The sequence below is a fragment of the Hippoglossus hippoglossus genome, chromosome 11 (assembly GCF_009819705.1).
Source record: "Hippoglossus hippoglossus isolate fHipHip1 chromosome 11, fHipHip1.pri, whole genome shotgun sequence".
NCBI lineage: Eukaryota > Metazoa > Chordata > Actinopteri > Pleuronectiformes > Pleuronectidae > Hippoglossus > Hippoglossus hippoglossus.
In genome coordinates this window covers 15158625-15171381 of record NC_047161.1, presented here as the reverse complement: position 1 = coordinate 15171381, position 12757 = coordinate 15158625, and the positions used below count along the sequence as shown (strand labels likewise).

General features: G+C 42.6%; 2 protein-coding genes across 6 annotated transcripts; one reads left to right on the top strand and one right to left on the bottom strand.

Annotated features, from left to right (window-relative positions):
• Positions 1 to 1957: 1957 nt before the first annotated feature.
• sync (syncoilin, intermediate filament protein) lies at positions 1958 to 7039 on the top strand. 2 transcript variants are annotated; one of them, XM_034600436.1, is made up of 7 exons: positions 1958 to 2115; positions 3182 to 4104; positions 4138 to 4794; positions 4883 to 5097; positions 5823 to 6030; positions 6162 to 6286; positions 6608 to 7039. In XM_034600436.1, the coding sequence occupies exons 2-7, from the start codon at positions 3244 to 3246 to the stop codon at positions 6654 to 6656; spliced, it is 2115 nt and encodes a 704-aa protein (XP_034456327.1). In that variant the 5' UTR covers positions 1958 to 2115; positions 3182 to 3243; the 3' UTR covers positions 6657 to 7039. The 2 variants fall into 2 exon arrangements, with proteins under 2 accessions (XP_034456327.1, XP_034456326.1); XM_034600435.1 differs by having other exon boundaries at positions 1959 to 2115; positions 3182 to 4794.
• Positions 7040 to 7190: 151 nt separating this feature from the next.
• rbbp4 (retinoblastoma binding protein 4) lies at positions 7191 to 12268 on the bottom strand. 4 transcript variants are annotated; one of them, XM_034600448.1, is made up of 12 exons: positions 11991 to 12268; positions 11297 to 11447; positions 11041 to 11186; positions 10564 to 10737; positions 10316 to 10431; positions 9997 to 10157; positions 9767 to 9893; positions 9464 to 9541; positions 9150 to 9226; positions 8722 to 8779; positions 8507 to 8617; positions 7191 to 7905 (listed from the first exon to the last, which is right to left on the bottom strand). In XM_034600448.1, the coding sequence occupies exons 1-12, from the start codon at positions 12004 to 12006 to the stop codon at positions 7843 to 7845; spliced, it is 1278 nt and encodes a 425-aa protein (XP_034456339.1). In that variant the 5' UTR covers positions 12007 to 12268; the 3' UTR covers positions 7191 to 7842. The 4 variants fall into 4 exon arrangements, with proteins under 4 accessions (XP_034456339.1, XP_034456336.1, XP_034456337.1 ...); XM_034600445.1 differs by having other exon boundaries at positions 10316 to 10434; positions 11297 to 11468; positions 11991 to 12208; XM_034600446.1 differs by having other exon boundaries at positions 11297 to 11468; positions 11991 to 12207.
• Positions 12269 to 12757: the final 489 nt, after the last annotated feature.

Genomic DNA, 12757 nt, shown 5'->3' with positions numbered 1-12757 from the left:
CATCCTAAGCCAAGAAGTAACAGTCAGCTTCAAATGGCAGAAAAGGTTATAAATATGAACAACATAAAGATCACCGGTTCTGTGTATTTCATATCTCCAAGCTCTCTCTGGATATTGAGGCCTCATAAAATTTAAGAGATCAAAGAGGGAAGAGAAACAGGAGAAACAGGTGGAAGAGGAGGACACACTAACAGGATGTTCTGGGGAGTTTGGAACTGCCGATTGGAGCAGACAGTAACAGACTAGTCCAAATGAATGTCCAGCATATGGTCTATCTCAGTGGGACATTCAGTCCTGAACCACAACGCCCCCTTAAATATTTGGTTTTCCCCTACCCACAAACACTAAAGATCTCTCAATCCTCTATGAAGGAAATAACAGAAATAAATGATGATTTTTAGGCAGTCAAGTGAGGGAGTGGGATCCTGTGTTGGTGTGCATCAGCTCAACAGTGTTACACTGCTGAGACTGTTGATCCCTGGACATGACGTCATGTAAATTACTGTGTCTCTCTCCTAAAGCCTAGACTGGCCAAAACACAGTCACAGTGCTCAACAAGGGTGAGTTAGATAAACATGACATATTTTTCTGGAGAACAAGGGAGGTAATCTTTGTCATGGAAACAATGAATCATGATCTCAGAGGAATGACACACATATAATACAGGGTGTTAGCTAAAACGCTAAAAATAAGAGCATATTGGGTGCAAAAGGGTAATGTAAATACCAAAAAGTGGGTTTTGTCGCTAAATGTAGTTTAGCAAAACAAAAAACAACAGCCTGTTCAAAACGTAAAAAAACACAAATGATCCTATTTATGTCTAAGATCCGTATTGATCATGTCTTTGGTGAAAGATGACATCCACAAACGTAAGAAAATAACAAGACGGACAAACATAGAGAAAAGACTGCAGCGTTATCCACAGCATGGTATTATGTCTGTCATTTAGTAAGGAAGTACCGTGAGATTGTACCGCCATCTAGTGGTGTCTCTTACATAGTTTCTTATGTGTTTAGAAATGTTCAAAAGTAGTGTTTAAAGGACATGGGCGTCATAAGAAAAAAGGTAAAAAACTAATAATGATTAAAAGAATGCCAAATTAGGGTAAACATAACAAAAGATACAGGTCTCATTGAAATTTCACCGCACACATTGAACCTCCTCTATCATCTGACACATGTTTTCATGTCTCCTGCAGCTCTGTCTAATCCTCTACAGCCCTCGCCTCGAACCACAGAGGAGGACCACCTGTCCACTGGTCCATTGTTGGGGTCAGAAGTTTACACGAAAACCAATCCTCCCATGGGAAGTGACCAGAAAAGTGCAGGCAGCTATTTAAAGACCTCTCGATAATGAGGAGGCCCGGGTGGAATCCTTGGAGCCATGGTGTCTTTCATCATACACACACAAACACACACCGTAAACCCCCCGACACCCCTCCACCTCTGACCAGCCATAATAGTTGTTACCAGCTGCAACTCCATCTGTTCATCTTCCAGTACAGAAGTTGCCAGAGATGCTGTCTGTGTGCTTAAAGTTCTACTGATGCAAGCTTTTTTCGTCAAACCAAAGACATATTCAGTGAGTGTATAATAAAATTTGACTTTAGAATGCAAGTTCATAATACCAAATAAGCTTATTATTCCATACTAGATATATCAAAAACAATATGTATATCAAAGCAATGGCTCAAGAGAAAGTTAGTGACACTAAAAACACGTAATGTCTGAACAAATGGAACATTAGACAAACTACTTATAAACTTAATATGGCTGCCAGGTGCTTGGTCTAATTCTTAGACGTCCATTTCGGCAAATCCCCTCTCTCTCTCTCTCTCTCTCTCTCTGTCTCTCTCTCTCGGGTTGAAACGGCCTGCCCAGTGTTTATTAATAAACCTAAACAGATTTGAGGTAGTCATGGCCACACATAGCAGCACACTGACAGAGAGAGGAGGCTGGGTCAACTGTCGTTACCCCCCCGTCTTCTCTCAGTTCATCTGCACACACCGCTCCCGCTCATTGTTTGCTTTGTCGTATGAACCACCACTCCTATCCACACCAATTCATCCTGAGGATACAGGACAAGGCCAGAGGAAACAGGAGCATACGCTGAAAGGTAAGTTCAGTTATAGTTGATGGTTTCATAATGTCTTTGATCTAATGTTCTAATCGATCATATTTGAGAGAAAAATTTAAATTTCTTGACAGTTAGTAATCATCTCCCTCTATGCAACAAATCAAAGGAAATTTAAGGGCATGTCATTGTTGCATGAAATACATGTCTTTTTGAATTTTGTCGTGACTGAAGAAGAAAAGTTTTTGTTAAGAGTGGTCAGCAAGTACAGGCCAGTGCTGGATTTAAATTGTAGAGGTCTGAAGGAATGTGCCTAGCACCCATGCCTGTCCTGCAGTGAGACAGCTGGTCTCCCCAGGCTTTTGATCAGCTGTTCACAGCTAAGTCCAGGCCATAGGCCCTGTGGACACACAACAAAATAAATAGAGGGATTTGTGGGTGCTGTAGATTTAAGTATGGTTTTTTTTGCATTATCTGACCTACTTTTTTTGAAAAAGGTTGTGACCACGAAATAGCAAATATCAAATGAAAAGTCACACTTGTCATTCGTGCCCTTACTATATTACAAATCTGTTCGATGACACTATTGGGACAATTTGATAAATATCACTCCCTGGGTGTCTCTATTCCGTTTTGGCAAACACCTCAGAGGGTGAAGTTACAGCTTGATTATTCACCAGGGGAGAGTGCAGATGGCCATCTATCAGTACCATGACATGTTATGATAATCTCCTCTCTAATGTAAGCTGTGTAATGCCACTTGTTGGAGCTTCAGACATGAACTGTTTGAATGGGTTTACATTAGCAGCGATGCAGCGTTCATGGGAATAGGTTTGTTTGAGGTGTGTGCCAGGCAGTAAATTGGTGACCAGGGCATCGGGTCTACGGGGACAGCTGGCGGTAGCATACTTTCTAATAAACTGTGCCCGAGCTCGCTTCTACATGCCTGCATGTGCTAATGACACCAGCAGAGCTAACACATATCCTATGTCAACATTTCATCACTGCATGTCAGCCCTAGTATCTGTAACATGCAGCACGACTGCCAACGCCTGCAGCTATCATGGTTGATATGCATCAGCTTACATATTCATTTGCTTTTGTCAAGGGATGAGACCGTACTGAGGGAGACTATCTACAACTAGAGGCTGCAAGAAATAGGTTCAACAAATGGAGGATATGGACGACAGCATTTCATCCGCTGGGTTCGAGCCTCTCTTCATCAAAGAAGAGGCTGGGGAGCCGGACAGAACCCTCGGAGGTCAAAGAGAGCGCAGCACGCCACAATCGGAACTCCCCTTCCCAGGAACACAGCTGAATCAATCAGCTTTAATCAAGCCATACCTACACGAGATGGACGACTTGCTGAAGAGCTGCGAGGACCTCACAGGAATCCCTTTTGGCTCGCGCTTCTCAGAAAGCTACACAGAAACAAGCCTGAGCAAATCAACTCACGGCCAGAGCAAAGAGGAGGTTGCAATGGAGAGCTACAGAGAGACAAGTGTATCTCCTCATGCCTATCTTTCCACAAGCTACATAGACACACACATGGATGGGGCTGAAGAAGATGAGCAGCCAGAGCAAGGCCAGTTGCAAGGCATGGACACCATCATCGGCAAGCGAGAAGGGTCTCTGCAGCCAGAAATGCCTCTTACCTCAGCCGGCAGCAAACTGAGCAACGCCATGGTGCAGTATGAGGGCCAGCTGCTGGGGATGCTGTCCATGCTGGAAAGCTGTATGGAGGAGGCCGGGATGGACTTTGAGCCACAGGACTGGGCGACAGATGCAAGTCAAGAATATGTGCACATCAGTAAGAATCCTCATCATCATAGTGGGACGACACTGGTGCCCATTCAGCAGAAGATGCCAGTGAAGCTGGAGACCCAGCCAATGCAGAAAGAGTCCTGGGCTGTTAAACACGCAGAGGGAGATTCAGTGTCCGAGGACAGCAGCAATGGAATGACAGTGGGTTCAACAACCAATGGAAGCCAGCAGAATCACTTGCCTTGTTGTGACAACATGGAGGAAAGCCTGGAAAGGTCAGGAATAATGGATCAGGGGTTTCTTGATCCTCACCTAAGTTATTTAAGGCCATCAGACTCATCAGATTGTAACGAAAATTATCCATTGTACTGTGAAGGGACAAAGACACAATACATGTCTCACGAAAGCACCGAGAGAGAGGTAGACATATCTGAGACTGAAATCGTTGACACTGAAATGCCAGCTGAAGAGAGACGAGAGCTCACGATGGACCCCATATTTCTGAGAACTGGTAGCTATGAATTAGGGGAGCTGGGGTCTCAGATGGAGGAGTGCATACAGGAAGTACAGCGCTTAGAGGAGAAGAGAAATCAGCTGTTGGCGGAGGTGCTGGAGTTGAGAGGGAATAAAAACAGAGAGGAAGAGGCAGAGGGGAGCAACGGTGAGGAAGAAGTGACAGAAGAGCACATGGACAGCAAAGTGGTGGAGCTGATGGATATACTGAAGAGTGAGGAAGAAGGAAGGAGGGAGGAGAGAAAGAAGGAGATACAGAGCCTCAGGGAGGAGAGAGCAGAAGAGGAGAGGAGGATGTGGAAGGTCAACCTGGAGAGACAGGAGCTGCAAGAGGAGCTCAGGAAGCTGAAAATGCGTCTCTTTGCCATGGTCAGGGCGTGTACCCACAGCCAGGCTTCTCTGAACAACCAGCGCCGTGAGGTGGAGCTGCTAAAGAGAGAGGAGGTAAGAAAATCTTCAAGAAGAGTCGTGAAGTGCCTACGTGTATATTGCATTTCCTTGTAATTGAAACCTCTTATTTCCCATGCTGCAGGAGAAGCTGCAGTCGCTGGTGCTCCAGCTGACAGAGGAAAGCTGCCACCTCAGGTCGGACAAACAACAGCAGCTCTTGCAACTACAAACACAGCGACAGGCCCAGACCTCCAGTCAGAACTCCAACACCCAGCAGGAGCTGACCGAGTGCAGGAGGCAGTCCTGTGGGGACATCCAGCAGTATTTGCAGGGTGGACTAAGAGCCCTGGAGCACAGGTGCTGTCACCTTCTAGTACAGGATCTCACTCTTAAACACATGTAGCATTTAGAGTCTGTTTATGCTAATCTTTTATAGCAGTGGTTCTCAACCTTTTCGAGTTCCAATCCACCAGAATAATCAGGCTGGTGCACGTTTCTCTGCACTGTTGTCTTCCACGCTGTTATTCTTAACCTGATTAAATTGTGCTCCACTTTGACTATTTTAGGAGTAGTTTCTCACTTTAAGAGCAAATGAGTTGTAAGGACAATGGCACGTTCTGTGATTATATTTTTCTTCCCCAGACCCACCAGGCAGCTGGTGCACAGCAGGAACATGCTCTCTGACTTGACTCTGGACCTCACTTAATAACATCCATTCCACAGCGGATCTTATCGCTGGTATAGATAATTTAATGTAAAAACAATGACCAGTCTAAAATATGTGATTTCATTTGGAAAATATTACAACTGTCTAGCGACCCCCAGAAATAATCTTGGAACACCCAGGTTGAGAATCACTGTCCTATAGTAAACTACGCATTGCTGTTTTCAATCATAACCACTAAATCCACTCCTGTAAGCTAATCCTGATAAGGCAAGAATTTTGAGTACAAAACATGTAACAAGATATTGCCAGTGTTGTTTTTCATTTGGCTTCCTGCAGTCGACTACAGGTACTTTGCTGCTCACATTTCAGTTTTTGGGTAGAAACTTACTAAACATTCAATGGTTGCCTTGACCAGGTACGAACCCATTTTGCTGGCGTTGCTGAAGAGGAGAGAGGCCACAGCTGGAGCGCTGGTGAAGGCTAAAGAGCAGGCCCAGGAACTGAGGGCGCAGCTGAGACCCCTGAGGGATGAGATCCAAAAGTTGAAGCTCCAGAGGGCTTGTTTGGAGGAGAAACTCAAACTAATCCACCTACACCGCAGAGAGGATGCAGGTCGCAACAAGGTGAGCAGAACTGGGGAAGATGGATAGAAAGACGAGAAAATGGGGAGCGGATAAACTGTCCCTCAAGTGTTCCTTCATAAAAAGCTGTACCATCTGATTCTCAGAGCACTTAAGTTTTACGACTTTTACAGGAGACAGTGTACTTTCTGGAGGAGAGCAGCAGGGAACTGAAGACTGAGTTAAAGATTCAGAAGAAGAAAACCAAAGACGTAGAGGAGTTGAGAGACAGACTCACAAAACAACTCCTGCTTTACAGGTGAGACTTGTTTCTCTACTCTTAATTTTATGTATTATGTTTAAAAATCCTAAAGGGAAATTGAGGGAAACGCTCTAACTAAAACTGTCTTCTTTGCTAAACAGTGAGGTTTAACTAACTTAACTGTACAATACAAATTATTCTATAGGCAACCCCATACTAAGTTCATATTGTATTTTCATTGTTTAGTTATCTTTATTTTTTTGCATTTTATGTCTGTTTACTTATTTCTTTCTGTCCCCTTTACTACTATATCACAACAAACTTCCCCACAACCGGACTAATAATTATCTAATTATATTTTATCCTCTCTTCTTCCAGGGCTGCCATTGAGGACCATAATGAGTGTGACCATGAGCAGGAAACATAACGTTTTTTAAATGAGGAGCAAACCTGTGTGCAGTTCTGTGATTTAATAACAAACTGATCATATTTTTTTGTATCTGCAACATAGTGATTGAAAAGTTTCAGCTAATGCACTTTACACATATTGAGACATGCACTTGTTAAAACACAAAAACAATGACATGTTTTTCAGAACAGTCTGAACATGATCTAGACTGCTGCTTGTAGAAAGGTTGTTATTATAAATAAAGGCTTCTTGTAAAGTCAGTGTGGCTGATGAATTAATGTGTCACCAACGAGCAGAGGGCTTTGTGTACTTATAAGGGCAGCATGTCTGGAGAACTTAAACAGTGGGACACAGTAATAGTGAGCTCAGGAGAAAAGAGGGCACCAAGACGTCAAACACATAAAAGAGCAAAGTGAGCAAAGTGTTACTAGACATGACCAACTGTTACTGACTACAAGGATCATTTAGGTGTTGTTTAAAAAATACTTCTAAGCTGAGAAAGACACTGATACTATAATGAGACCTGTTGACAATACATCAAGTGAACCCAAATACTGGTGAAAGACATTTTATTAGAGGATGCACTAACAATTTAATTGTACAACTGCAAAATCTTTTACATACAAAACAAAAATTTATTTCACAATGACAAAAAAGAAAAAGTATTTATTCTATGGTTAAGATGAGGGAATGTGGGAAAACAATTCAAAGACAGGTTCACTTCAAATTTTGAAATTACAATTTGGTGGCGACCGAACTGAAACATTATGTCACAAAGGTGGACTGCATTTTCCATAAAATGACATTTTCTACAACACTTCCAACAAGTGTGGATGGGGCTGTTTCCAACAGCAGGTTGTCAGTGTGTTGTAGAAAAGCACATTTACTTTTGAAAAAGTATTGGCTAAAACATTTCAGCATACAAGGAAAAGCCAATTTGATTACAAAAATATACCTTGTTTATGCAATGTGAAAAACATGGCTGAGATTCCTCAGATAATAAATTACTGAGTAAAAAGAGAGTTCTTCACTTTGAATAATCCAAACAAGACCAGGACTGTACGTGATGCCTCTCATTCCCATATTTACAGTGATGTAGGGCACGTTACAGTGCCACACCAGTAAGAAGTAGAGCAGGAAGGGAGGAAGTAGCTGCAGGGGACGTCTGAAGTGGCAGTTTGTGATGAGGTTGAAAGCAGAAGTCTTAGGCGGTGGCTTCAGGCTCTGTTGCACCTTCAGGATCTTCATCGTTGTAGATGTTCTCAGCCTACAGCGAGAATAAGAGCGCCAGACAGTCAGATAGTATGGATTCAAGGACAATGAGGAAAAGATGGACTGAGGCTTTTGAAATGCCAAATTTGACCTAAGAAAGCATTACCACAGCCTTAGCTACTAGATCTTCTGACTTCTATGGCAGTTTAGAGTGTTACAGGAAATACAGAGGTTTTAGTTGAGGATAAATAAAATATTATTAAGTGAGGAAAATAAAAACACAGACCTGGGTTATTAAACATATGATACTCACCACTTCACTCTTGTCTTGTCACTTTGCCCTGACTCAATACCTCCAATTGTTAAATCAAAGATCAACTGTGGTTTCTCTTTGTACTCACTAAATAAAATGCCAGGAAGCTCTCATTGCACGACTTTGTCCTACAAAATCATTGTTTGCTTTGATCCACACTATTGTTTTTCTTCAGAGCAGTCACCTGCTGTCTTTTGATTTCAAAATGATCCTGTAAATTTAGGGTTTTGTCTGTTGAGGTAAAATAAATAGGTGTAAAACAACATTAAAAAAAAAGGAGTCTCTTCTTGTCTGTCTGTCCTTGGATAACATGTTTTAGTAAAATGTGGACTCCAGTTCTTACCATTTGCCAGACTTGCATAATGTTGTCTTCAGACACAGAGCAGATGACCCAGGGCTCGTTGGGGTTCCAGGAGAAGTCAGAGATTTTGGCTGTGTGGCCTCCGTGGATAAACTATAAGACAGGTGAAAAGCCACTGTTCTTGTTATTCTGTTGCAACGCAATGTGACCAATTAAAGAGAAAATGCCAAACAGCCGCAGGCTTCAATGAGACTCACCAGTAGCTCAGGTGGGCCATCTTCTGCATCTTCTGGGGACTGCTCCTCTCCGATTTTACTACACACATAAAATGAGTTAAACGTTAGCATACAGCAAGCCCAGTATGTCAACTGGATGCAGCTGTGACATGATGTAAATCACCACTAGGCCTTTTTTAGAAGTGGAAGGTGGTCCATTCTTCAGGAGCCATATTTCCAATGGCTACAATGCAAACCATCTCATCTTTAAATTATATCTGCATCACTTTACTTTGATTACTTAGCTGAGGAAAACCCAAAACACGGGTGAGGCACTTTGTTTATGTTCAAAGGACATTGGACACAACGATACTAAAAATGTGAGGTAAATCATGTCCTGCAGCCACGATAGAGCTAAATCATGACAGCTGCATTTAATGAATATTAAGCATAGATTTTAAGTTCTTTACCTGAGATCCCAGACATTGAGGCGACGATCTGTCCCACTGGAAGCCAAAATGGTCTCATTATGAGGGGACCACTGAACCTGGAACAGCCAATGAACACAAATTAGGTTAAAATGAACAGCGACTCATAAAAAAATGAAATTCTCGTCTCAAAAGTTTTGTCAGGAGCAAATACAAGTGTTGATGCTTTCTATTTATTAATACATCCATGTAATTGAATTTCACCAAATGTCTTTTAGCTGACTATGCAGATTTGAATACAAGATATTCTGCTATTGTTATTTAAAGAAAATGTCTTAGGGTGATAAAAAATTTACCTGGAAGATCTCGTCCTTGTGTGACTCAAAGGAATGCAGCTTCAATTTGAGGTTTCTCAGGTCCCAAAGAGCCACAGTCTGAGAACGAGAGGGAGAGAGAGAGCGGGGGAAACATTACACATACCTGCCACAGCTCCTTCATGTCTGTGACTGTAATAACACTGTAGTTTGTTTCAAAACATCAACAATATTGTCATTATTCATTTTGTAAAAGAAGTATAACATGCATATGGTATAATAGAATTGAACCAAATACTGAAACTGAACTTAAGACAGTTAAGATGGGGTGGAGTGTTGCATTACCTTGTCTGCAGAGCCAGTGGCAAGGATGAACTCGCTGTACGGGTTAAATGACAAACAGTTGACCTCTGCAATATGGGCATCGACAGCATGGCTGGGTTTGGAGGTGTTGTTTGAACGTGTGTCCCAACTAACAAGAAAAGAGGCAGGGTGATTAGTCATTCATTTGCATTATTTTACAAACATCTGCAAGTAGACATGAGTTAGATTTGACTCATTATCCAGCCTCTTACATCATGAGCTTCTGGTCATCTGCTACAGATCCAAAGAGGGACTCATGCAGCAAGTGCCAAGAGACATCTTCCACCACAGCCGTGTGACCGGTGAATATCGTCTTCGCATCAACTATCTTCCCCTCCTTTGGAACAGCACTGATGTCCCACATACAGATCGTCTAAAGGTTAAGGAAAGATGAGAGGTTTGAAACACATTAATATTTCAGATACCATGCTTGAACACTTGTTAAAATTCAGAATTAGTGACACAATAAAACCTAAAATATAAGTAGATCCTTGACTAATATTGTGAACAATGAAACTGATGTCCACTTACATGATCATCTGATGCACTTAGTAGACAGCCAGACAGATTTGAATTCCAGGAGAGACCATAGCCCTCTTTCTGATGACCTCTGAGACGCAGATCAGGGCGACACTCTCCAGAGGGATCTGTGGACAACACAATAAGTGCATTAATAACATTTTTCAGTAAGTCAAAAAGGTACAAATTCTCCTGCTTTACTTTCAAAACAGGTTCCACCTCTATCAGTGTATTGTGCTGTGTGTGTGTTATCTTTGTACCTGGCTTGGAGGGATGCTTGGTGTAGTCAAACACAAGCACATCTGAGGTGGGGGTCTTGGTGGCGATGATGCAGGGATTCTGTGGCATATAACGGGCACGGTTCACCTCTCCTTCGTGGTTGATCTTGATTTCTATCTCGATCTTGCCACTCACTGAGCCGAAACCTCCAAACTCTGTAGGACAACACAAAAAACATATATACTGTATTCTCATTCTTATAACCTCAAAAGAAGTCTAATATCAATAAGAAATGTGACTGAACCCCACTTAAATGAAGAAATGTTTGCTCCCTGATTCACATTCAAACAACTATAACTGCCACTTTTTTCATTACATGGCTTCTATTCATTGCACGATATAACTATAACAGTGTTACTCGTGGTGTTTAAAACACACCTTTAACCGAAATATTAATGATAACTCAGCCTGCCCAAACATGTACACTCATTTGGCACGTGACTGCACAGATCTCCTACCTCCTTTTTCACTGTCATACTGTGAGGCGTCGAACTGGGCATCGTCGTTGGGCAGCTGGACACTGGCAATGACCAGGTGGTTCTGCTCATCAGATGTGTGGGTGCCCAGCACCAGTCGGTGCACACTGTAATCCTTCCCCTCCGGCCTGAAAAGGGGGGGGGAAACAGGGTCATTAACGTCAGCACCACTTATATACAGAGCAGCATATGCATGTGCCAGTACTGATACTGGGCCAGTGTGTAAAAGTGTGTATACCTGGAGACATCAGGCAGCCACTGGGCAGTGAGGCTGGGCCACTCCAAGGCGTGGGTCATAACCAGGTCATAGAGGAAGGGGGTGTTCTTCTTCCAGATCTTGTACTCTTCATTGATCACCCTCTCCTCCACCGCATCATCGTATGCACCAGCTGTAGCGGACACAAAGTGACCTATCACTGGACGCTCCTCAACAAGTTCAGTTTGCATGTAAATAATTAAAGTACTTGTGCCTAGAGCTGCCACTGGGTGTTAGTTTAACATCGAGGGAAGGTTTTCAGTGCATTCCGGCGACAGTCAAGAATCTGACAGTTAATGCAATGACGAAAGACATCAGCAGTTTCCAGATGAAAACCCCAAACTGACTAGTTTTCAGTAACCACCCGTGTGGACGCACAGTTAGAGTTGGTTACCTCGCTGTTGTGAGCATGCTATACGGTTAGCATACCTAATAAAACTTACAAGATAATGGCGCTTCACCTCCAGTATAATTAGTAGATAACGGCAACTGGTCGATTGGTTGTCAAATGAGGGCAAGAATAACACGAACAGCGACGCGTATCCTGCGAGTGAGCAATGGTTCGCCCAGGAGCTACGGCAGCTAAATGCTACCTAAGCTAGCCGGCTAATTAGCTCCGTAAAAGTCCCATAAACGGGTTATTTGTCGCGGTCAGTAACAATAACCTTTATTTTACCTTCCTTGTCCGCCATCGTAGGTATCTTAAGTGGCAGAAAAACCACAGCGACTAGAGGTTGATCGATGCGCGGAGACAAAGAGCCTTGTCTCACGTCCTCCCGTGGTGCGTCAGTCGATCCCCACTCTGCTCCAAGCACAGACCGAGCGAGGCTAAGCTAAGCTAGCGGCTAACACAGGGCTCGGAGGGACGTGGGCTCATTCGCGCGCTCAGTACAAGCGAGAGCGGCGTCCTTCCGCCAATCAGAGAGCAGCCGCTGTGACGGCCACCAGGGGGCAGCAGAGGCCGCGCGATGGTCACAAGTCTTATTCTGTTGGGAGCAAACGTCATGTTCATCATTAATCAATACTAAAACAGAGCAAGTGTTTATAAAAATAATCAATTCAATTATACACTATCTCATACAATTCAAAGGCAGCTTAAACAAAATATGTTTTTTATTATCAGCAAGGCTGGGCGACATGGCCAAAAACATACCAAGATGAAAATGTTCTAATCAGTTCATTTTGATAATTATCATGATAAATTTAACATTATCATTTATCATTTACTTCAAACACTTTAAAAACCTGAGGGAGATCAATGATGTGCCATACCTCCTCAATGTGTATATACTGTGTATTTACTGTTTATATTGATATGTTGGACTTTTTTCTATTTTTATTTCTTTTCATAAAATTATATTGCAATAATTATTGGTATTGCTTTATTGCCCAGCCCTAGTTTTCTGTATTCTTTTATTCATTTATGTACATATTCACACTTTT